This window comes from Lodderomyces elongisporus, chromosome 2, assembly GCF_030384665.1.
Source record: "Lodderomyces elongisporus chromosome 2, complete sequence".
Classification (NCBI taxonomy): Eukaryota; Fungi; Ascomycota; class Pichiomycetes; order Serinales; family Debaryomycetaceae; genus Lodderomyces; species Lodderomyces elongisporus.
In genome coordinates this window covers 813,142-835,206 of record NC_083674.1, presented here as the reverse complement: position 1 = coordinate 835,206, position 22,065 = coordinate 813,142, and the positions used below count along the sequence as shown (strand labels likewise).

At 36.8% G+C, this 22,065-nt stretch overlaps 14 protein-coding genes across 14 annotated transcripts; 10 read left to right on the top strand and 4 right to left on the bottom strand. All coding sequences in view use genetic code 12, as the record gives it.

Annotated features, from left to right (window-relative positions):
- Window positions 1–425: 425 nt before the first annotated feature.
- GAL7 (galactose-1-phosphate uridyl transferase) lies at window positions 426–1,532 on the top strand (the record flags this gene model as incomplete). Its single annotated transcript, XM_001526767.2, has 1 exon — window positions 426–1,532. The coding sequence occupies one exon, from the start codon at window positions 426–428 to the stop codon at window positions 1,530–1,532; it is 1,107 nt and encodes a 368-aa protein (XP_001526817.2).
- A 336-nt stretch (window positions 1,533–1,868) lies between these two features.
- PVL30_001616 (uncharacterized protein) lies at window positions 1,869–2,806 on the top strand (the record flags this gene model as incomplete). The annotated part of the gene is made up of 2 exons (XM_061119245.1): window positions 1,869–2,705; window positions 2,789–2,806. The coding sequence occupies 2 exons, from the start codon at window positions 1,869–1,871 to the stop codon at window positions 2,804–2,806; spliced, it is 855 nt and encodes a 284-aa protein (XP_060975228.1).
- Window positions 2,807–2,850: 44 nt separating this feature from the next.
- ATG5 (autophagy protein 5) lies at window positions 2,851–3,711 on the bottom strand (the record flags this gene model as incomplete). The annotated part of the gene is made up of 1 exon (XM_001526765.1): window positions 2,851–3,711. One exon carries the CDS (start codon window positions 3,709–3,711, stop codon window positions 2,851–2,853), a length of 861 nt encoding a protein of 286 aa, XP_001526815.2.
- A 723-nt stretch (window positions 3,712–4,434) lies between these two features.
- PVL30_001614 (uncharacterized protein) lies at window positions 4,435–5,646 on the top strand (the record flags this gene model as incomplete). The annotated part of the gene is made up of 2 exons (XM_061119244.1): window positions 4,435–4,438; window positions 4,466–5,646. 2 exons carry the CDS (start codon window positions 4,435–4,437, stop codon window positions 5,644–5,646), a joined length of 1,185 nt encoding a protein of 394 aa, XP_060975227.1.
- Window positions 5,647–5,885: 239 nt separating this feature from the next.
- PVL30_001613 (uncharacterized protein) lies at window positions 5,886–6,665 on the bottom strand (the record flags this gene model as incomplete). Its single annotated transcript, XM_001526763.2, has 1 exon — window positions 5,886–6,665. One exon carries the CDS (start codon window positions 6,663–6,665, stop codon window positions 5,886–5,888), a length of 780 nt encoding a protein of 259 aa, XP_001526813.2.
- Window positions 6,666–8,026: 1,361 nt separating this feature from the next.
- On the top strand, window positions 8,027–8,937 carry RPL26A (60S ribosomal protein L26A; the record flags this gene model as incomplete). Its single annotated transcript, XM_061119243.1, has 2 exons — window positions 8,027–8,045; window positions 8,576–8,937. The coding sequence occupies 2 exons, from the start codon at window positions 8,027–8,029 to the stop codon at window positions 8,935–8,937; spliced, it is 381 nt and encodes a 126-aa protein (XP_060975226.1).
- Window positions 8,938–9,514: 577 nt separating this feature from the next.
- Window positions 9,515–11,188, top strand: PVL30_001611 (uncharacterized protein; the record flags this gene model as incomplete). The annotated part of the gene is made up of 1 exon (XM_001526762.2): window positions 9,515–11,188. The coding sequence occupies one exon, from the start codon at window positions 9,515–9,517 to the stop codon at window positions 11,186–11,188; it is 1,674 nt and encodes a 557-aa protein (XP_001526812.2).
- A 407-nt stretch (window positions 11,189–11,595) lies between these two features.
- Window positions 11,596–12,042, top strand: GON7 (chromatin DNA-binding EKC/KEOPS complex subunit gon7; the record flags this gene model as incomplete). Its single annotated transcript, XM_001526761.2, has 1 exon — window positions 11,596–12,042. One exon carries the CDS (start codon window positions 11,596–11,598, stop codon window positions 12,040–12,042), a length of 447 nt encoding a protein of 148 aa, XP_001526811.2.
- Window positions 12,043–12,181: 139 nt separating this feature from the next.
- Window positions 12,182–12,538, bottom strand: PVL30_001609 (uncharacterized protein; the record flags this gene model as incomplete). Its single annotated transcript, XM_001526760.2, has 1 exon — window positions 12,182–12,538. One exon carries the CDS (start codon window positions 12,536–12,538, stop codon window positions 12,182–12,184), a length of 357 nt encoding a protein of 118 aa, XP_001526810.2.
- A 340-nt stretch (window positions 12,539–12,878) lies between these two features.
- On the top strand, window positions 12,879–13,946 carry atp12 (ATP synthase mitochondrial F1 complex assembly factor 2; the record flags this gene model as incomplete). Its single annotated transcript, XM_001526759.2, has 1 exon — window positions 12,879–13,946. The coding sequence occupies one exon, from the start codon at window positions 12,879–12,881 to the stop codon at window positions 13,944–13,946; it is 1,068 nt and encodes a 355-aa protein (XP_001526809.2).
- A 125-nt stretch (window positions 13,947–14,071) lies between these two features.
- Window positions 14,072–17,920, top strand: PSY2 (Platinum sensitivity protein; the record flags this gene model as incomplete). The annotated part of the gene is made up of 2 exons (XM_001526758.2): window positions 14,072–14,078; window positions 14,508–17,920. 2 exons carry the CDS (start codon window positions 14,072–14,074, stop codon window positions 17,918–17,920), a joined length of 3,420 nt encoding a protein of 1,139 aa, XP_001526808.2.
- Window positions 17,921–18,469: 549 nt separating this feature from the next.
- SPS19_1 (peroxisomal 2 4-dienoyl-CoA reductase sps19) lies at window positions 18,470–19,345 on the top strand (the record flags this gene model as incomplete). The annotated part of the gene is made up of 1 exon (XM_001526757.2): window positions 18,470–19,345. One exon carries the CDS (start codon window positions 18,470–18,472, stop codon window positions 19,343–19,345), a length of 876 nt encoding a protein of 291 aa, XP_001526807.1.
- Window positions 19,346–20,073: 728 nt separating this feature from the next.
- Window positions 20,074–21,006, top strand: GCS1_2 (Zn finger-containing GTPase- Activating Protein for ARF; the record flags this gene model as incomplete). Its single annotated transcript, XM_001526756.2, has 1 exon — window positions 20,074–21,006. One exon carries the CDS (start codon window positions 20,074–20,076, stop codon window positions 21,004–21,006), a length of 933 nt encoding a protein of 310 aa, XP_001526806.2.
- Window positions 21,007–21,187: 181 nt separating this feature from the next.
- On the bottom strand, window positions 21,188–21,964 carry PVL30_001604 (uncharacterized protein; the record flags this gene model as incomplete). Its single annotated transcript, XM_001526755.2, has 1 exon — window positions 21,188–21,964. The coding sequence occupies one exon, from the start codon at window positions 21,962–21,964 to the stop codon at window positions 21,188–21,190; it is 777 nt and encodes a 258-aa protein (XP_001526805.2).
- Between the last annotated feature and the right edge of the window lie 101 nt (window positions 21,965–22,065).

Genomic DNA, 22,065 nt, shown 5'->3' with positions numbered 1-22,065 from the left:
TTTTTAGTTTTGGAAACTAACCTCACCACAACCACCACAACTACCACTACTAACATGCTCCACAACCAATTTTCGTATCGTGTAAATGATTTCACAAAGGTTGTCGTTTCATATATCCATTAACAATCTAAAAACAGGGCAAGCGGAGGAAAAGAAAAGACAATAATCATAGTCTTCTCATTTGTTTTGTCCAAATATCGTGGAGCTTTGTATTTTTACATTTTTGCTTTTTCACTTTTGCTTTTTCAATTTTGCTTCTTGCATTTTGCATTTTGCATTTTGCCCTTTTTCTTCTCCCCAAAAATTTTATAAATAGGTCTCCAAAGTCCCTTGACCTTTACCGATCCCTTTAGGTTTCCCTTTTATTTCCAATGTCACTCGATCATCTACTAAATCCCGTCACATCTACTCCAACATACTTACAGATGACTTCAGAATTTGACTTTACAAACCATTCACACAGGCGTTATAACCCATTGACCAACCGCTATGTCTTGTGCTCTCCGCACAGAGCTAAAAGGCCATGGCAAGGTGCTAAAGAAGATGTTAAAAAGACCCAGTTGCCCGAATACGATCCAAAATGTTACTTGTGTCCTGGAAACATTAGAGCGACAGGAGATGTGAATCCAAAGTACTCGGCAACCTATGTGTTTCCAAACGACTATCCTGCAGTGAAAATGGACCAACCTGACTATAACGATGAGACAACCAAAGACGGCCAAGGCAGTCTCAAGAAAAAGCTTTTTAAAACCCAGGGCGTGAAAGGTAATTGTTTTGTGATTTGCTTCTCGCCAAAACACAATCTCACTCTTCCTCTCATGTCACTTGAAGAGTTAAGCCAGGTTGTTCAAACATGGCAGAATTTATATAATGACTTGTTACAAGACTCAAAAGCAAAAGGTTTGCCATACAAATATCTCCAAATATTTGAAAACAAGGGTTTTGCTATGGGCTGCTCAAACCCTCATCCGCATGGCCAAGCATGGTGCTTGGATATAGTTCCCACTGAAGTTGAGGACGAGTTAACCAACATGCTGAAATATTACAGAGAAAACAATAGTCATTTGTTAAAGGACTACGTAGAATTGGAGATGCAGGAGAAAACAAGGATTGTTTGTGAAAACGATTCGTTCATTGTTGTTGTTCCATATTGGGCTCTTTGGCCATTCGAAACGTTGCTTATTGCAAAAGAACATCTCAAATCAATAAGAGATTTTAATGATAAACAAAAACAAGACCTATCTCAGATTCTCAAAACTTTAACCACAAAGTACGATAACTTGTTCAACACTTCGTTCCCGTATTCTATGGGGATCCACCAGGCTCCGTTCAGTTGCTCGAAAAGAGAACATGAGGATTGTTCATGGTTCCACATGCATTTCTATCCACCATTGTTGAGATCGGCCACAGTCAAAAAGTTTTGCGTTGGGTTTGAGATGTTGGGTGAAGCACAAAGAGACTTGACTAGCGAGCAAGCCGCTGCAAAGTTACAAGAGCTAGATGGTGAATCACATTACTCAACTTTAGTATAGTTCAGTAGATATTGAATTGTTTCAATTTTATAATAAAAGTGTAGAAGAAAACAAAATTGCATCCAAGCATGATAACTAAACAAATGTAAATCTAAAGAATAAGAAATTTAATAAAAAATTGAGAGAGAGAGCGAGAGATAGTACGAAAGAGAGAGATAGATAGATAGATAAATTAACTAAAAATAAAAATAAAAAGGAATGAAATAAGAAAAAAAAAAAAAAGAAAACAAAGTCGCTTCGCGCAGACTACATCTTTTTTTGCACATAAACTACTTATATCGAGTCCTTTGTACTCAATAATAAATTGATCTTTCCAAGCCGTCTAATTTCCTCCCAATGACTAGTGAATACGTAGAGGCCACTCCTGAAGTGGACACTGCAGCCGATCCTATTACCAAAGTAACTAAACCACCTTTAGACTCGCGGATTGGTAAAGATGCGCCATTTGTTTTTGGTCAAAGGTTTCTTACGAATGATGAAGAAGTTTTCAACCACAATGCTTGGGACAACGTCGAATGGGGTGAAGAGCAGATCAAGCAAGCACAAGAGATGATACAAAAACAGTACGAGGCGCCAGTCAAAGATTATGACAAAGCATTGTTCAATGCAAACCCAGCAAAATATTGGGACATTTTTTACAAACAGAACAAGGAGAATTTTTTCAAAGACCGAAATTGGCTTCAAATTGAATTTCCATCACTTTATGAAGTTACCTCAAAAGATTATCAAACACCCACTACGATATTGGAGATTGGTTGTGGTGCGGGAAACACTTTTTTTCCGGTCTTGAATCAAAACCAAAATGAGAATTTGAAAATATTTGGTTGCGATTATTCTAAAGTAGCCGTTGATTTGGTCAGATCGAATGAAAGTTTTAAAGAGCAACTGGAAAAAGGACATGCATTTAGTTCGGTTTGGGATTTGGCGAATCCGGAGGGAAACATTCCAGATGATATGGAACCTAACTCTGTTGATATTGTTATTATGGTTTTTGTCTTTTCAGCATTACATCCAAACCAATGGAAGCAAGCAGTGCTGAATCTTGCTAAAGTCTTGAAGCCGGGAGGACAGATTTTGTTTCGAGACTATGGAAGATATGACTTGGCTCAGGTGAGGTTCAAAAAGGGAAGATTACTCGAGGACAACTTTTACATTCGTGGAGATGGAACCCGTGTTTATTTTTTCACCGAAGAAGAGCTCGAAACCATTTTTTGCCAAGAAGGACCATTCAACAAAGTCAAGATTTCAACAGATAGACGATTGTTGGTGAATAGAAAGAAACAACTAAAAATGTACAGAAACTGGTTGCAGGCTGTTTTTAAGGCATAAGTATACTAATGTATAATACGTTGTCCGGGTGTTTAAATTGATGCCAAATGTCGTTTAATTGAAATTTGAGTAATGGACCTGCGTCAATGCCGTGAATAATGGGCACACTAACTTCCATCAAGGTAGGAATCCGTTCTAGTAGCAAGTCTTGTAAGAGTATATGTGGGTCAACAGCAGCTTGCGCGACTAACTGCGTATTTGGTAAATATATTCGTACAGGAATCCCTCGAATCTGTTTGATGATTTTGTTGTTGAAAAAGTTGTATGTTTTCAAGTTTCTTGTTATAACCAGGTTGCACAACAGTTCTGTTTCTGGTCCATTGAGTTGCATAATTGGTTTTGCTGTCCCATTAAGTACATAGCACGATTGCTTGAGTTGATTTAAAAGCATTTCATTGATAGATTTAGTGTAATTTACACTGCCATCTTCTGCACTATATGTAAATGGTACAATGTAATTTGAAGGATAAGGTAGTGTGCTGCTAGCAATTTTGAGGTCTAGTGTCCAAGGTGTTGACTGGTTGGTAAATTTTGCTGGGAGATATAGGTGATCGTAAAGGACACCTATGGGCAAATTCCACCTTAACGGCACACCTTCGTACTCTAGCCAAATCGGACTATTGTTTGAGAAAGCAACTGTAGGTAACTTCTTAATGTACGAGACAATGTTTGGGTACAAAGTAGGAAGATATGCGTTCCTATATCCTTCCGTTAAATATTCATATTCGTTTGTAATTCCATCTTCAGAAGATTCTCCAACAATAGAAATTATAATTTTCAAAGAAATTGATCCATTCCATAATCTCCGTTTTATTTCTATATTTTCTTCAATGCTTGTGAGTTTTGACATGAAAAGGGTGGCATCAAAATTGTGTTGAATTTTATTTTCTTTAGAGGAGTATTAGTTCTAGGCTCTATCGAAATTTGTAAATTCGAGGATTAGTTTGCGTGTGTGTGTGTGTGTGTGTGTATGCGTGTGTGTATACGTGTGTGTGTGTATGGAGTATGTGAGGATATATTTGGCTCATTAGTTCGCATATTTTTGTAAGGAGGGCCCTTCCTGCAGCAGAAAATGGAGAGATAAGCCAGCCATTGGTATTGTCAAATTAGATAGATACAAAGGTGAAAGCCCAGATCTGCAAATAAGAGCCAACTTTATATGTTCTTTTGGACTTACTATTTCGTTTTGCAAGCCCTTTGTAGGTGATAAACAATACATTATGCACCATTGAACTAATCTTCTTTCAATCTTTAAAATCTTTATACACTTAATTTATGTATTCATTTGCATGTCACCGATGGGTCTGGCGGGGAAAAACATTAAACAACCTTCTTTGTCTCCTCGTGGCATCTTGATACTGGTATATGTGTCTACATATATAAAAGGATCTACAAAGGACCAAAGTTTGAGCCATAGACCAATTCATTATGCATTTATATGATATCGAAAAAAAAAAACTTATAGAAATACTCATATTTATATTCAACCCAACGATTTTCGGAACAATATTCATAGGCAAAACCTATCAAACAATACTTTTTAAAAACTTTGTCGGAAACAGCCATAAACAATATGCGTGGAAAACAAGTACTCTCTTGTACAGACCTACCACCAGCTATACCAGCTTTGCATTACAATGATGATTTACATCTAGCTGTCGACACGTATACACCTGGACTTTTCGAAATCGATGACATGCCACTGATATTGCGTGCATCGCGAATATCCGAAAGAGATATGATCTTTCGACTTCGTGAACAGAATATGGAGAGAGAAACAAGACGAAAAGGAGAAAAAAGAGACGGAAGTGGAAGAAGTGGGGGGTGTGGGAGAAGATGGGAAAGATTGGAAAGACGGGAAAGAGTAGTAAGTGCACCGCCGCAGCTGTATACCAATTGGAGGCAGAAGGCGTTGCCGCAAGCTCCAAAGCAACGAAATTTACAGAAACATGCAATTGTTTTTGATGTGGATCTGGATCTTCAAAAACCTTGTTGTTCAAGTGCTTGTTTAGAGAAGACTATCAGAATCCCAGAAATGGACTCTGCACTTTCTGTGCATCATTCACGAGCCGTTGCAAAAGTGCCAACATTATCTTCTTCTGTGTCGTTTTCGTCGTTGCCTTCATCTTCAATACTTGAAGATCTCCACGAGATGGCAGAGAACACAATATCCCTGTATTCATTACGCGACTCATTAGAGAGTAATATTGATAGCTTATTTGCAAATGACAAAGTTATTGTTAAAGATGTTGACGTTAAGTATAGTGGTGATGATGATTATGATTATGATTATGATACTTATGATTATGATTATGTTGGCATTGGCAATAGTGTTGGTGGTGTTATTATTCCTGCGTCTGATGAAAGGAATTTTACCACCTTGCCAACCAGCAAGCCCGAGTTAAATACTCATGGAGGTCTAAATGTTCCGAAAATTCGAGAACAAAGAAACCCAATGTTTTTGGAGCTGAAAACTTTCCCTGCTCGCGTAGAGACTACTACTGAAGAAATAAATCAACTGAGTAAACATGAAACCCAAATAACCGAGCTTAAAAAAGGGCCACATGATTTTTGTTTGGATTCTCCTATCTTTTATAGAGAGAGCAAATTTCCCAGAGTAGTTTCCAGTCCTTTACATAGTAAAGATGTTGGACGAAAACCTCATAGAGTAATAACAGATCCGTACGCAACGAGAAAAGAGTGTCCGATAAACCATCCACAAAGACAGATTGAATTTACTCGCGCCATAAAATCGTTTATTAGTCGATGCCGTAACGTACGTTGACATTATTAATATATAGTAAAGGTTCTTCTTCAGCAATCTTACTTTTTTTTTTTAATCTATCATGACCTAACTTTTAAACTTTTAAATTTTTTAAAACCTTCAATAAACCAACCCAATTATTTATTTTTTCATTTATTTGTTGTATTTTTTTTCCTTTTTTTGTGTTTTTTTTTTTGTTTTACTGAATTCTTTCACTTCATTTCACCAGTTCACTCTGTTTGGATTCAACTCATCTTGTTTTACAATTTGGTGATTAGCTCATCGCCTTTGTACTTTTCCAAAATGTCTTCAATCCCGTATTTCTTTGCAATCTTGTGACTAATAAACCTACCGCCCAAATAATGTTTCTTGTTCTCACCAGAGTTGACAAATCTTTCTGCACATGGTTTTGGTGCACTCAAGCTCACAAGCATGCTGGCGTTTATATCAACGTCGGTCGCACCTTCATCCACGTCCCAACCCGAGGGAATATCAACAGACACTATTGGGGGTATTGTATCGTGGTTTTGTGAAAGATATGAAATGAAGTCCTTGAACGGATCTCTGATTGGTGGTTTGAATGAGAAACCAAATAATGCATCTAATATCACTCCAACTTCACCTCTATGGCTTAGTAAACTTTTGATTTCGTCTAGTGTGGTAATTTCCTGAACGTTTAGATTCTCCAACTGCTTCACCAAGTTTGCATATAATTGATTATGTGTTGATTTCTTGGGGTAATAAATGACTGGTTCATATGCACCCCAAGTCTTTAAATGTCTAGCAGCAACCAAACCATCACCTCCATTATTTCCAGGTCCAACTAAGACCAAGATTTTCTGTGCTGGTGACGTCGACGAATTTGAGGAATTTGATGAATCTGATGGCGGGTATTCTCTATATACTGCCTTTGCAACTGCCAAACCTGCTAATTCCATCAATTGGTCTATTGAAAAGGCACCAACAGACATTAAGTCCTGGTCAAGCTGTGCGGCAGCTTTTGCTGATAGAGTTTTGAAACCTTTTGTCAATGAGCTCATAGTATGTTTATTTATATTAGTCAATTGCTTTTGTAAAACTAAGTGAGGGAGGAGAGGGGGAGGGAGGAAAGTGGAGAGAGAAAAAATTATTTATAAGTGATTGTAAAAACAAAGATGGAAAAAGGACAGATAAATACAAAGATGTGAATTTTGCTGCAATGGTGGTTTTACCTGTATTTTTTATTCTTTTGACAACTGAGTTCGGATAAAATGGAGTTTCGGAGCAATCAATACATTCAAGGGAGAAAAATATAACACTTATTCATATATATATATGTGTGTATATATATATATTGGAAAAAAAATAAAATTAAAATAAAGAAATAAAAGAATGTAAGCGATCCTTAGGGGGTTGCGATTCTTATCCAGGTTATTTTTTTTGTTTTGAAATGTGGGGCGACAATATGTCTCTTTTTTAATTTTATTTTTTTTGCTAATGAATATTTCACAGAACCATCAAGGATCACAATAAACGGGTCATGAATATGTCATGAACGTGTACAATTCAGTAGCACATGATATCTGTTTTGTTGTTTTCTTTTTGCAATTGAAGTGCAAAAGATTCATGATGCTACGCCTTCAAGTTTACTTAAGATGTAGACCATATACACGAATTGTAACCTAATACAAAAAGAGATCAAATTGTGTGCATCTGTCTGTGCATCTGTCTGCCTATGTTTTTTTTTTCTTTACAATATGTACACACGCAACAAGAAAATTGATAGGATTAGATATGTATTTATAATGAGAGTGGAAGAAGAAAAAAGCAAAAAAAGAAGAAAGGACAAGGAGAAAAGGAAATTAAAAAAATAAGCTCTAAAAGGGAGGTTATCAGTATGTTATTTTTTGGTAGAATTGGTAAGTATTACAAGATAATAAAGAAAACTGAATTTAAGTATGGGTGGTGAAGATTGGTAAGTTTACAAAACTTGTTTTCATCCAAACAATTCTTCTTGGTGTCTATTATCATACACTCTCACCTCATTCTCATTATGAATAGAAAAGCCTCTAATCGATGTTAAAAGAGAAAAGGAAAGAGAACAGAAAAGACAAAAAAAATGATGTAATCACGTGTATGCGTTTAGGGCTTTTTTAACATTGGAAAAAAAGTTTCCTAGTATACATACAGTGAGTGTGTAATCCCTTATGTAATCATCGCACTACTGAGAGTATTGAGAATACAACCTCTATGTACGACCTAGTGCGCACACTCACTCACACTCGCTCACACTCGCTCACACTCACTCACTCACTCACTCACTCACTCACTCAATCACAGTTTGTGTATGGAAAAAATATACAAATTTTCATTACCAGAAGGTCTTAATACTTGACAACTAGCACTCATATACACAGCAAAGATGGCCAAGATCAGTCAAGGTATGATATTACCGCCAATTTGGAAGTAAAGATCATGAGAAGAATGCGGTGGACTATTGAAGAACGATAAAGCGCTCATCCTGAGTTTGTTTTTTGAAAAAAAAAAAATCATAAGAAGCAAAATACAAGGAGGAAGATGAGTGGGTGAAAAAAATAGATACAATAACGATTCAATATATCGAAAATCATTTATTTGGAGCAAGATTAGTTTATCCAACATACAGTTGTTAGGAGAATGTTGCGTTACATTAAAGTGTTCAAGAAAGGAGGTTTGAGGATTCTTTTTTTTTCAATACGATTTGTTAAATTCAGATATTTCAAGATCTAATTCAGTGGAAACCATATTCGAATGTTGAGAAATATAAGTTTTGAATGATTTTATTGTTTTTGCATTGAAGTGCAAGTAATCGAGCTCACATCATTATCCAATCTTTTACACCGTTTCAATCGACTGATTGTTTATCTTCTATTTCCTTTTTTTTGGAAATTAATATTGTTATTTCAATTTACTAACCATCTATTTTTTTTAGACGTTTCATCATCCCGTTCCAAGGCAAGAAAGGCTCACTTCACCTCTTCCTCAGTGGAAAGAAGAGTGATTTTGAGTGCTCCATTGTCAAAAGAGTTGAGAAAAGAATACAACATCAAATCATTGCCAATCAGACAAAACGATGAAGTTTTGGTTGTTAGAGGATCAAAGAAAGGTTCCGAAGGTAAAGTCAACTCCGTTTACAGATTGAAATTCGCCGTCCAAGTTGAAAAATTGGAAAAGGAAAAATCCAACGGTGCTACCGTTCCAATCAACGTGCATCCATCAAAGGTTGTCATCACCAAATTGCACTTGGACAAGGACAGAAAGGCTTTGATTGCTAGAAAAGCTGGTAAGGCTTAAATGAGGTTTGGGGACTTTTAATATATGTAAATTGTACATTAGACGTTGAAATTGTAGTTTTTGTGTGTCTTTTCCTTCCTCTTCTTCTTCTTCTTCTTCTTCCTAAAGCACATTCTCTTGATCTTGTTTTTCAAATTATATTCCAAGATATTCTCTAAAATCATCATATTCTATTCTATTGAGGATGTGGGTTTATCTAATTACTACATTTTACAATGCTTGAAGTACCAGAGATTAATGATTAGTATATTCTATACTTTGGTACGCTCTTTGACCAGTACCAATGGTAGTTGGTAATGTTAGTGAAACGAATAAAGTTGGCGCTATTGGCGTCGCTGGTGCAATTGGTGCAATTGGTGCAATAGGTACAGTTGGTAGCACTCATGAGTCTCAAGTGTTATCTACCCAAATAATCCCGACTTTTTAATATTAACCCCACATTGGAGGAAACAACACTTGTACTTGCATCAACTCACAAGAGATCCACAGCATTCACCCCTGAAGGAAGTAAGGAAGGAAAACTAAAATTAAAATAAAATAAAAGAAAAGAAAATAAAATAGAACAAAATATAAAACTATGTCATTGAAGCCTGAATCTGCTGATAGCGCCATTTCAGACGATGATGGAGAGTTATATCATGGATTTGGATCTCAACCGATTTCAAGAAACCAAATGAGAACAAAGAAACGGTGGTCATTCCATAACCAAACAAAACCAAACCTTGTTGATTTGCCTAGTGATGCATCTGCTGTGGGAATTCCTAGAAGGTTAAGTGATATAACCGGAATCGATGGAGTGCATAAGCAAATAGATCCCTTGAATGAACTTGGTGGCGCACAACTATATTCAACTGAGTCAGGAAGGTTATTCCACGCAGGAAAAATTATCATTGCACTTGCGGGATTACCCGGAAGAGGTAAAACTCATTTATCGGTATCACTTACTAGGTATTTGCGGTGGTTGGGTGTGAAGACGCACTCTTTCCATTTGGGTGATTACCGTCGAGCTAGTGCAGAAGATGATTTAACTCATGATTTGTTTGTACCAACCCCAAAGAGTGAAAAGGCTCATGCATTGAGGGAGAAGGTGGTGAATGATTGTTTAAATGATATCCTAAACTTTTTCAAAAATGATAAAGGTCAAGTAGCCATTTATGATGCTGTTAATGCTAAGCCGGAGTTTAAGTTACAACTTCACAAGAAATTCACCGACTTGAAAGTTCAAGTGATTTTTATCGAGAGTTTGGTGACTAATGATGCTATTGTGATGAAGAATATCGAGGAGGCTGCAAGATCGTCCCCCGACTACAATAATTGGAATTATGACAAGGCATACAAGGATTATAGCGAAAGAATTAAAGCACTTGCGCCGTACTATCAAGAAATGGGCTTAAATGAAGATGAAAATAGCTTATCGTATATTAAATTTATCAATTTTGGTGAGAGAATTGAATTGCACAATTCAAATTATGGATACCTCATCAATAAAGTTGTCTTTTACTTAATGAATGGCAGCATTAAGTCGGGCTCTGTGTTTCTTGCACGATGCTATAAGAACTCGTTGGACTATAATCAAGACCCGCCTTTGGATGAAGATGGTATTAATTATGCAAGAAATTTGACAAATACGCTAATTGAACATTTGAGAAAGGATGGTAAGAACTATATTGAAGCAGTGGAGAATAAAGATAGTAATGATTTACTGGAACGCAAGCACCCTCCAGAATTGAAAAGAGAGATATCGGTTGAAGAACGCCAACCGGCACTTGGAGTTGATGGTGTTAGTGAAGACTCGTTAGTGATTTGGACCTCTGTAAAGAAAAGGACAATGGATATGACAAGATACATCAAACAAAAGAATATCAATATCAGGCACAGAATCCAGCTCTCGCAAAAGAACCCGGGTATAGTGGGTTCTCTTTCGGAAGAAGAAATTGAGAAACAGTATCCAGATGAGTATGCACAATACATCAAGGATCCATACCATTACAGATTTTCACGTGCAGAGTCCTATCATGATCTAGCAATCAAAATTGAACCGCTCATTCTTGAAATGGAACGCATGAGCGGCGATATTTTAATTATTGCTGACGATACTATATTGAAAGTATTTTATGGCTACTTAATGTCGTGTTCGTGCTATGATATTCCCACATTGGATTTCAAAACTGATGAGATTATTGAGATTAAATTTAACGCGTATTCAAACACGGCAAAGAAAATTAAGATTAATAATCATTCCAGTAAGTAAATAAATATATTGAATCATATATGAGTTAGTTAAGAATGTATTTTATTTTGAAAAAAGTGCTCTTTATTCTTTTTTTTTTTTTGGTAACTTAATTTTCATGTTTGGTTGGTTGCTTGGTTGCTTGGTTGGTTACTTGCTATAGTTATTACATTTGGTTTGCTATTTGCTTTCTCTTATTTACTGAATATTGGAACAATTATCTTGTGGATTCCAAGCTTTGTTCCAAATATCAATTGAGATAATTTTGTGCAACATTGGGGATTTCTCTTTTTTTTCCCTTTTCTTTGGTTTAGATTTAAACCGAAATCAAGAAACTGCCGAATACACTAAGCACATACGACTTCCATTACAAGTATTAAACTAAACTGCAAGCACTCACACCCTAAAACCCCCCCTCCCCCGCCTAAATGCCGTTGCTAATTCCTACTGCCGTGTACAGTTCCGAGGCATCTGAAAATATCGCATTTCATCCAGGTGACGGACCTCACAGCACAAATGGGAGAACTACGCAAATATCTGATATTGTATTGAATGCTGGAGGCGAAGATCGAGATAGACCAAGCGAACACAGAGATACACCATTGGGGCATCTTAGGGCTTCATTGACAACTCTTCAAGATCAGATAAATGAATTTCTTACGGATCGAATGAAGAAAGAAAAGAATGTAATGAACGCAAAGGATATCGAGAGGAGGCTTCTTGATGAAGCGGGTGGAGACGATGACGATGACGATGGTGATGACGATGACGATGATGATGCTAATGAAGCTAATGATGAAGGTGTTGGAGGTGTTGGAGGTGTTGGAAAAGAAAATGAAGAAACGGATAGAATCAAGAGAAGCAAGAGTGAATAGAGTAATCAAGGTACATTATGTCCACCCCCCTCCCCCAAAAAAGAAAAGAAAAGAAAAGAAAAGTAAAACAACTACACGGGGAGCTTATTTTTGCATAACGTGATATACATTAAATACAAACTTCGTCATTTCCTGTAATTTATTTTTTGTCACCAACAATCTTTGTCATACTATCAATAGTCTTTTCGAGTGTGGTATTTAAATAGTTTTGTTTAATCTTCAAACTTCTTTCTGTATCCTCGAATTCCTTCTTGTCTGTCTCCGATTCTTTGAGATACGAATCTGTCTTTTTAGCCAAAAAGGCCTTTCCCACACCTTGCCATACCACATCTTCTGGCTTGTTTAAATTATTTAGCCTAGAAGTAGTTGATTCTATCACATTTAAGTTTGTGTGCACTCTGTCTAGCTGTAAACTGACCATCGACAACTCTGCTCTAGACTTATTGAGCTGATTATCCATTTCCATAAGGACTTTTTGTAACGCTTCTTGATTCATTGTATTTTTATTCAGGTTATGTTTATAATTATGGGTGTGACCGTGACTTTTTATGTAATGCTCAATTAGGTAGGTATTGTAGTTGTTTCTATTGTAGTGGTAGTTGTTCTTATCTTCAAATGCAATGTAGTCGAATGTCTTGGAAACAAAGATGATCTTTCGAACGTCCGCGAAGCATGCTGATTTTTCAATCTAATCTTCACCCCCACTATTTTCTTTTTTATTTTTTTCGGTTTTTTTTTCGGTTCTTTTTTTTTTTTGTTTGTTCTTCCCTTGTCCATCTTTGCAACAACTCGAGAAAGCATAAATTAGCACACCTTATAAGAACCAATTTGAGGTCATGTTTCGTTTTGCTGTGAAGAAACAACTGTCTCGAGTTGGTAGTTATCTCTTTCCTACTCGATTGGTTTCAGTCCCACAAATTTTATTGCAAGCACCAAATTTTGCAACTTCATCATCTCCTGCAGAAGGCATCCATAATGATTTAGAACACAACATACAGTCGGAAACAAATAAGCTTGCAAAGACAGGTAGAAAGTTTTGGGACAAATGTGATGTTTATTTGAATCCAAATACAAATTTGTATGAGATTCAACTTGATGGCAAAACGTTACGTACACCTTTGGGATTCCCACTCACGGTTCCAAAAAACAAGAAACAATTAGCATATTTAATTTCTCATGAATGGACCAATCTTCCAAATATATCAGTCAAATCAAGTGCTTTGCCATTAACTGGTCTTGCAGCTCGTGCCATTGATTTGTTGAAGAGAAATGAGATTGATGAAGAGACAAACGAGCAAGTGAAGGAAGTTATAGCGATTAAAGACTTGAAGGAAAGTCTTTTGAGGTACCTCAATACAGATACGTGTTTGATATTTGCTGGCAAGAAGGATTGCGATGGAAAATTGAGGAAACGACAGGAAGAGTTGTACCGTCCTTTAATTAAAGAATTCCAAGAGTTCTTGACTGAGTTTGGTCACAAATCAGGTCGTTTGCCAAAGAATGATAAGATTGTTTTGCAAACCTTGGATTGCGAAACAGATGGTCTTCGTGGTAATTACCAAACCCAATCAACGCAGGATGTAGTGATTGAATGGATGGACCAATTAGATATTTACGAGTTGATTGCTTTGGAGAAATCAATCTTGACTACAAAGTCCTTCCTTTGCGGTGCCTCCATATTGAGATCAAACGTCTCTGATCCTGAAAGGATGCACGCAGTTTTCCAGGTTAATAAGGATACACAGGATAAGTTCTGGTACAAAAACGTTGAAGAGATTATTGAGATGGGAAACTTAGAAACTATCTTGCAAACAGGAGAATGGGGTGAGGTTGAAGATACACACGACGTGGACCAGCGTGAATGGTTGAGAAGCTTGGCGTGCGCTGCACTTGTGAGTCATTAAATGTTGCAAACAAACGACTTGAAATACTGATATACTGATATGATGATATAAATATATATATTATGTATATGTTGAAAAGAATACAATTTTGGAATAGACATAGACAGAGACAAAGACAGAGACAAATGATCGGTAAAACAATTAGATGGAGACGCGTGAACAATGCAACACATCATAAATAAACGCGAAACAATAAATAAAATGACTCTATAAAACCACCTAATATATAGAAGATAACAAAATACAAGTAAACCAAAAGAATACCAGAGATCTTGTTTCTTTTAAAAAGAAAAAGAAAGGGGACAAAAGATACGAGGGTAAAAATTTAGAAAAAAAAGGAAAAGAAGTAAAAGATATACGAAAAGAGATTATAGAATTATATATCTTTTCATTGTGGACAACTGCATTCTTAACACGGATGAACAGAGACCAAGTACTTCCCAAGCGTTGAAGCTGAGGCAGAATCGAAACCTCAATTATTATTTCTTTTCCTTACCATATTCTTTGACTTTCTTTTTTACAACCAAAAGAGAATATTAAAACACCAAATAATTATTGGAGCAAGCAACAAATCGTGGACGACAAAGTCGAAACGCAGGCCTCAAGCAATGACGACAGGTCCAAAGTCAAGTCCAGATTCCAGCTCTGGTATAGATCATGAAGGGAAACTCAAACTTGATGATTCTCGCGAATCTAGTGCAACTCATGAGAGTAAAATAGCCTTCCCAAACAAAGACAACTATTCTTCTCCTCCTCTTCATCCCACTTCCACACCTACAAATTTACCAACACCTTCATTTACACTAACATTTACACCAACGCCTAGAAGAGTTAAAGTTTACCACTTGAGTGGTGATGACTGGGTTGATAAGGGCACCGGATATTGTGTTGGAGAGATCAATGAGGATACGAAAGAGGCATTTTTTGTTGTGCGGGGAGAATCCAAGGCGAAGAAAATCATTCTCAAGTCCAAGCTCGAAGGCACGATCCAATACCAGCGACAGCAAGAAACTTTGATTGTATGGACAGATAATACTGGATTGGATCTTGCACTCTCTTTTCAAGAGAGCGAAGGGTGTGCTGATTTGTGTGAATTTATAATCAAGATTCAGCAAAGCGGTATTTGTCCAGAGATCTCCTTGTATTATGTCACAGCAAATGCCGAAGATGGCGAAGATCTTACCGAGCTTATAACTGGACCCATTCGATTTCCGCCCGAACCCAAAAATGATAATTTAGATATTGTCCTTGAGTGTTTGAGCTTTGGTATCAATTCAAATTACATGCGCAGAAAACTTCTGGATTATATCATTAGTTCAGGTTACTTTGACAAACTTTGCAGTTTCTTCAATGAGACGGAATTAAACAAAGATGTTACAAGTTTGTGTCAATTAAATGAGGTTATAAGAGTTATATTTCATTATAATGACCATGAATTGATTGAAAAGATTTTCTTAGATGAGAGCAGAGTACAGAGCATTGTGGGTATGTTGGAATACAATTCAAACTCATGCAACTCCAATGTCAACTCTGATTCCAGCTTTAGAAATCTTCTAAAGCGGAATTTTGATATACGGTTGATTGTACCCATTGAGAACATACAACAATTCAAAAGGATTCATTATTTAGTAGTCTTGAAAGATTTGGTTGAATACGCAGGTTCGTTTGACGACCAGGTTTTATATATGCTCTCATCGATGGTTGAATCTCACCAAATGGATATTCTTCGTCGACTTGGAGATGTCAAATTTTTACAGAACTTATTTAAAATTTACGATACTGTTGTTGATATAGATGGTAGGGATATTGACAACAATGACAACAATGACAACAATGACAACAATGACAACAATGACAGTGTGAATATGGAACAAAAAGAAGTTTTTTTGGTAAAGAGAGACACAGCAAGGATGATACATCAATACGCCAAACTTGCAAACTCTTTACAGAAACTGGATTTCTTATCCGCTTTGTGCAATGCAGGACTAGTCAAAGTTATTCTTTATGCGTTGAGTGATGGAGACGTTTCTGTGAAAAAGCTAGGATTGGAAATGATTATCGATGTCATTGATCATGATGATATACATCCAGAGTCACCTGCGCTTTCTTTTACTTCTGACAATTTGCAACAGCCTTCTTTGACAATAGAAACAGAAGATAAAGAAAGCAACAACAACAACAACAACAACAACAACAACAACAACAACAACAACAACAACAACAACAACAACAACAACAACAACAACAACAACAACAACAACAACAACAACAACAAGAGCAATAAAATTAATGAAATTGACAAAAACAAATTTGTTTGTGACCAGGCTATCGACATGCAAGGAAGGGACTCCCGATTTTTATTTGCTGAGAGGCTTCTTCTAATATCTGGAGTGAGCAAAATTTTGATTGATACATCAGAAACAAGTTTGATAGGCTACGCTTTTGAAGCCGCTAAACATTTGCTCAAAGTTAACTCAGACCTGATTAAAAAGAAAGAGAGCAGCCAACAAAATATAGAAAATGAAATAGAAGAGGCGTCAAGTGATTTGTTCATAAGAATAGATGATCATATTAATATTGGTGAGCACGATGATATGAGTTCTCAAGAATATTTGAAATTGTTCTACACTTCATTTGCTCCGTACCTTTTTAAAAACCTTATTGACATTGTAGAACTTATGACAGCAACAACCACTACTACTACGAAAACAACAACAGCAACAATAAAAACGGCTACAACAACTTCGACCGCGACAGCATTGGTTGACAAAGAAAAGAATCTCAAAAGTGAGAAACCATTACGATACAACGATTGCCTTTATCAACTTTACTGTGAACTTATATCTGTGATTTTATCAGAGCATCCACCAATACTTGTTATTCCTTTTCTAATAGAGCATGATGTATTGAAGGGGCTTGCCTTTCTACTTGTTTCAGAATATGGATTAGTTTTGAAGACGCATATAGTGCGGTGTCTAAAGGGCATAATTTTACAGGGCCATGGCAAGTTAAATGACTATATAATGAAAGAGGGGATTTTGGACAAGTTTATGACATTTTTTACAAGCGTCGCTGCAAAGAAAAATTTGGCAACTTCGACGTGTTTAAGTTTATGTGACAGTTTGCGCAACTCGTATGGATCGTGTGATTTTGAAGCAAAAAGCAGTACAAGAAAAATTGCCAGATATTTGGTTGGCAATTATAGATCTTTTTTACTAGAGCAAGTGCGTTGTTCAAACTTGGGGGAAAGACTAGTGACGTTGGTGAATGCAGACAACGATGGATTCCAATCAGATACTTCTTTGTGTATTAATCAAATTGAAATTGACACTAATGCAGACAATATCATGCTTGCCTCCTCCCCTCAAAAAAGTTGCGATGCTAAATATAGTATAAAAGATCATTCAGACGAAAATGGAATGTTCAAAGAAAGAAATGGTAACGATGATGAAAATGATACGCTGAGAGAATGTACTATAAATGGCGACCCTGAAACTAGAACAAAAGATTTTGATAATAGACCGAAGTCTGAAGGTGTTTCTGATTCTGGTTCTGATTCTGGTTGTGTTTCTAGTTCTGTTTCTAGTTTTGAAAAGATGTGCAATGGATCAAATGGACAAGACTATCAGATAGGAGATAAGCGAGCTCATGAAAGTGACGAAAATGGTCATCGACGAGAAAGTTCAAAAGTTCATGGTACGATTGCCGGACTTAATAATGACGAAAAGCTTAAACAAGAACAGCTGCAGCAGGAACAGCTGCAGGAGCGAGAGGGGAATAAAGTGTATCAATTAGAAAGTGCAAATAACGAGCTTAGCCCAGGCAGTTCTAGCACAAGTGCCAGCACTGGCACTGGCACCGTGTTGCTGGATATCGAAGAATCATCCAATCCTCATACTAGCGATTCAAAGTTTGAAAATGTAAAGTGTGCATTGATAGAAGCGGGTGGGAGCACAGTAATCAATGGAGAATGATATTAGGATTAGTTGCTTGATCCACACCCAAACACACTCAAACACCCAAACACCCAAACACCCAAACACCCAAACACCCAAACACCCAGATGATACTCACATATCCACACTTTATAACAAAATCCGTAATTCACTTCATGGCTTCTAATATTCTTTTTTGTATCTATAAATATATTTGATATCTATGTTTTTTAGACTAATATCTATTAATTTCCACTGTAATAGTAACTTTGATTTCCGTTGGATTGAAAAAAAAGAAAAGTGTACCGAGGAAAAAGAAAAGAATTCTTTGTTACACAAAAAAAAATAGCATTTACAGTTTGCGGGGGAGGGAAGCGGGTTGTGGAGAGTTAAAGTCTTTTTTTTTCATATAAAAAAAAAACATAAAGGCACCAGACTATCCACAAGTTTTTGTTCTTTTTCTAAATAAAAGGAAAAGAAGGTAATAAAAAATTTGCAAGTAACTTAATCACTTTTTATTACAATTATCAATACCACTATTACCTTTGCTTTTATATTTGCGCCTTATTGTTTACTTTCACCACTTCAATGACGTTTTTAGATCAATCATACTTACAGACCAGTTCTTGGAAGCCGGATTTGTTCAAAGGCAAAGTTGTCTTTGTCACTGGCGGAGCAGGCTCGATATGTCGGGTTCAGACTGAGGCAATGGTATTGTTGGGAGCCAATGCTGCAATTGTTGGCAGAAACCAGCAAAAGACTGATGATGCTGCAAAGGATATCGAGTCCTTGAGATCGGGGTCTAAAGTGGTTTCTTTACCAAACGTTGATGTGAGAGACGTTAAGCAATTGGCAGCTGCGGTGGCCAAGACTGTTAAAGAATTGGGGCGCATTGACTATGTTATTGCAGGCGCAGCTGGAAACTTTTTGGCCGATTTTAACCACTTGTCTTCAAACGCATTCAAATCTGTGATTGATATTGATTTGCTTGGTTCGTTCAACACTGTTAAGGCATGTTTTGAAGAGTTGAGAAAGAACAAAGGTGCTATTATCTTTGTCAGTGCTACATTACATTACTATGGTGTGCCTTTCCAACTTCATGTTGGTGCTGCCAAGGCCGGTGTTGATGCATTGTCCAACGCATTAGCAGTCGAATTTGGACCCATTGGAATTCGCTCAAATTGTATTGCACCTGGCCCAATTGCTGATACAGAAGGAATGGCTAGATTAAGTGGGGGTGAAAAGGGTAGAATCGCTGAAAAGGTACCATTACAAAGAATGGGAACAAAACAAGACATTGCTGATGCAACTGTTTATTTATTCTCGCCCTCGGCCAGCTACGTCACTGGTGACGTCTTGGTGGTCGATGGTGGTGCATGGCAAATAGGTCAAGGTTTTGGAACTCAGGACTACCCAGTAACCTTTAAGAAATTTTTTGACGCACCCAAAGGAGGCAAATTATAAGCATGTTTGATTTTCCTATTTACATTTGTGAGAGTTTATCACTAATATGGTTATTGTTTTCATTGTTATTGTTTTTACTGTTGTTGTTATAACAATTATTAGCTGGTAACTAGGGATTAAAGAGACAAACACTAAGAGATACTTGATGGTTTCTAAAGGAGTTTGGTGATAGTTGTAGTAAATGTGCTATTTGTAAGTATTCTTTCTTACTTTTTCTTTATTTTTATTTTTTTTTTTCTTTTGGAATGATCCCTCGTTCATTTTTTGCTCTCGAGATCTTACCTGAGTAAAAACGTTCTGAAAAGCCGTTTTGCATGGATGAAGGAAAAAGCAAAGGAAAAAAAAAAAAAAAATAGTAACAATATACACATATACATATATATATATATGTATATTTGAGTATATTTATTTATTTATATTTTGTTATCAGCGAAACACGAATCTGCGTCCATCATTACATTGACAGAAAACCACTTTGGTTCGATCATTTCGTATTGGTAGACAAGTAATAGAATCCAGTTGGAAAGGACAAGAAAATGTCAATAGACCCGGAAACAAGAAGAAAACTTTTGTCTTTACAAAAGACTGGAGAGAACAAGAAATGTTTTGATTGTTCGGCACCAAACCCACAGTGGGCGTCTCCAAAATTTGGTATATTCATTTGCCTAGAGTGTGCTGGGGTGCATAGAGGGTTGGGAGTCCACATATCCTTTGTACGTTCTATAACAATGGACCAGTTCAAGCCGGAAGAGACCTTGCGAATGGAAATTGGTGGTAACGAGCGCTTAAAGAACTACTTTGTCGAGAATGGCGTCGACTTATCGTTACCAGCAAAAGCAAAATATGATAATTATGTTGCAGAAGACTACAAGGAAATTTTGACCTGTGAAGTCGAGGGAAAAGAGTTTGTACCCAAAGACCATTCAGGAAAGACTTTACCCAGTAAAGACTCTGTTGATAGTGCTACTGCTGCTGCTGCTTCTGGTGGTGCTGCTGCTGGTGCTGGTGCTGGTGCCTTCTCAACTTCGACCACGTCTGGTGGCACAAGAGGAGAGTTGAATCCAGAGCACAAAGTAAAAAATGAAGCATACTTTGCATCCTTGGGAGCCAAAAACAACACTAGACCAGAAAATTTGCCTCCATCGCAAGGCGGGAAATATGCTGGATTTGGAAACACCCCACAGCCAACATCGTCAAACTCGAGTGGCAATGGAACCGGATCATCTCTTTCCAACTTCACAATTGATAATTTCCAAAAAGACCCTCTTGGGACATTTACTAAAGGGTGGGGATTATTTTCTTCATCTGTCGCCAAGTCTGTTCAAGAGGTCCACACCAGTGTTATCCAGCCAGGGTTGAACTCACTCCAACAAAGTGAATTTGGCAATGAGACAAAAAAAGCAATGGCACAATTTGGACAAAAGATGCAAGAAACTGGTAAATATGGACAAGAGACATTTCAAAACTTTACAAAAGACATACACGAAGAAGGTTTCAACAAAGCTCTTGATCACCGATTTAACGGACTATGGAAAAGAGATAGCAACGACGAGGTGCCTACTGCTTTTGGGTACAAAAAAAGCAACGATGGTGTCAAATATGAAAGCTTGTCTGGTGGTGGTAAGAAAAGCGATGATGAAGACAAATGGGATGACTTTTAAATTTTGATTTTAAATTTAAGTTTGATTCTGATTTTGATTTTGATTCTAAACTAGATTTTAAGAATATTATTTCGCAAAAGACAATTTTAAATAAATATATTTACAGCTTTTTTTTTATTATTCTATAGAGATATGCACGAAAGCATCACATTGTCGTTAGTTGATCTGATTTTTCGCTCCCTTATCTTGTCTTTTTTCCCTCTTCTTTTTGATCAACCGATTCAAATTGTCTGCTTTTACTTTTCTGGTCAATGTAAGCTTCATATTCATCTCGAAATGATTGATAGCAATGAAAGTATGAATCCTTGACATAGAATAGCTTGACTATTGGCCAGTTCAATACCCAGTCGACAAGCCCTATATCTCTAGCTGTCATACTTACAATAAAGTACAATAAACCAAAAACATTACCAACAACAACACCAACTACAACCTGTTGCCATGTATGGTATTGCAAATAAACTCTCGAACTGGCAACCTCAACTGCCATACACAGCAATAGGGCACACGACGTCTGCTTCTGCCATTTTTTGAAATGCTCAATTCTGAAAATGATAACACACGAATAATATGCTGCTAAAAACCCTACAAATTGAGAATGAGCACTAGGCATTCCGTAGCTCAAGATGCTCTGCTTCCCTGCCCCAATACCACTACCACTACTAAGGGCCTTGCCAAGAGCGTTGCCAAACTCCTTATGAAAATCGGGGCGAGGACTCTTTAATATTTTTTTCAAGATTTTGTTCAATATTTCGGAACAAAGATGGCCACCGACAACAATAACTGGTTCGATCTCGCGTGTGACAAGAAACCACAGTAGATAAAAAACCATGATATAAATGGGCAAAAGCGAAAATTGCACGGATATTATTGAAACTATGTCATTGGGATCGTATAATATATAAGTGTGGTCGAATGGAATGTAGCTAGGAACAATTGGTGGGGCTAAATCAGACATGCACTTTGGGAAACTGGATGATAAAACAACTGTATTTGCACAATGTAAAGATATATCAAAAGTTTGTTTTTTTGCTTTTTTTCTTTTTTTTTCAAATTTCA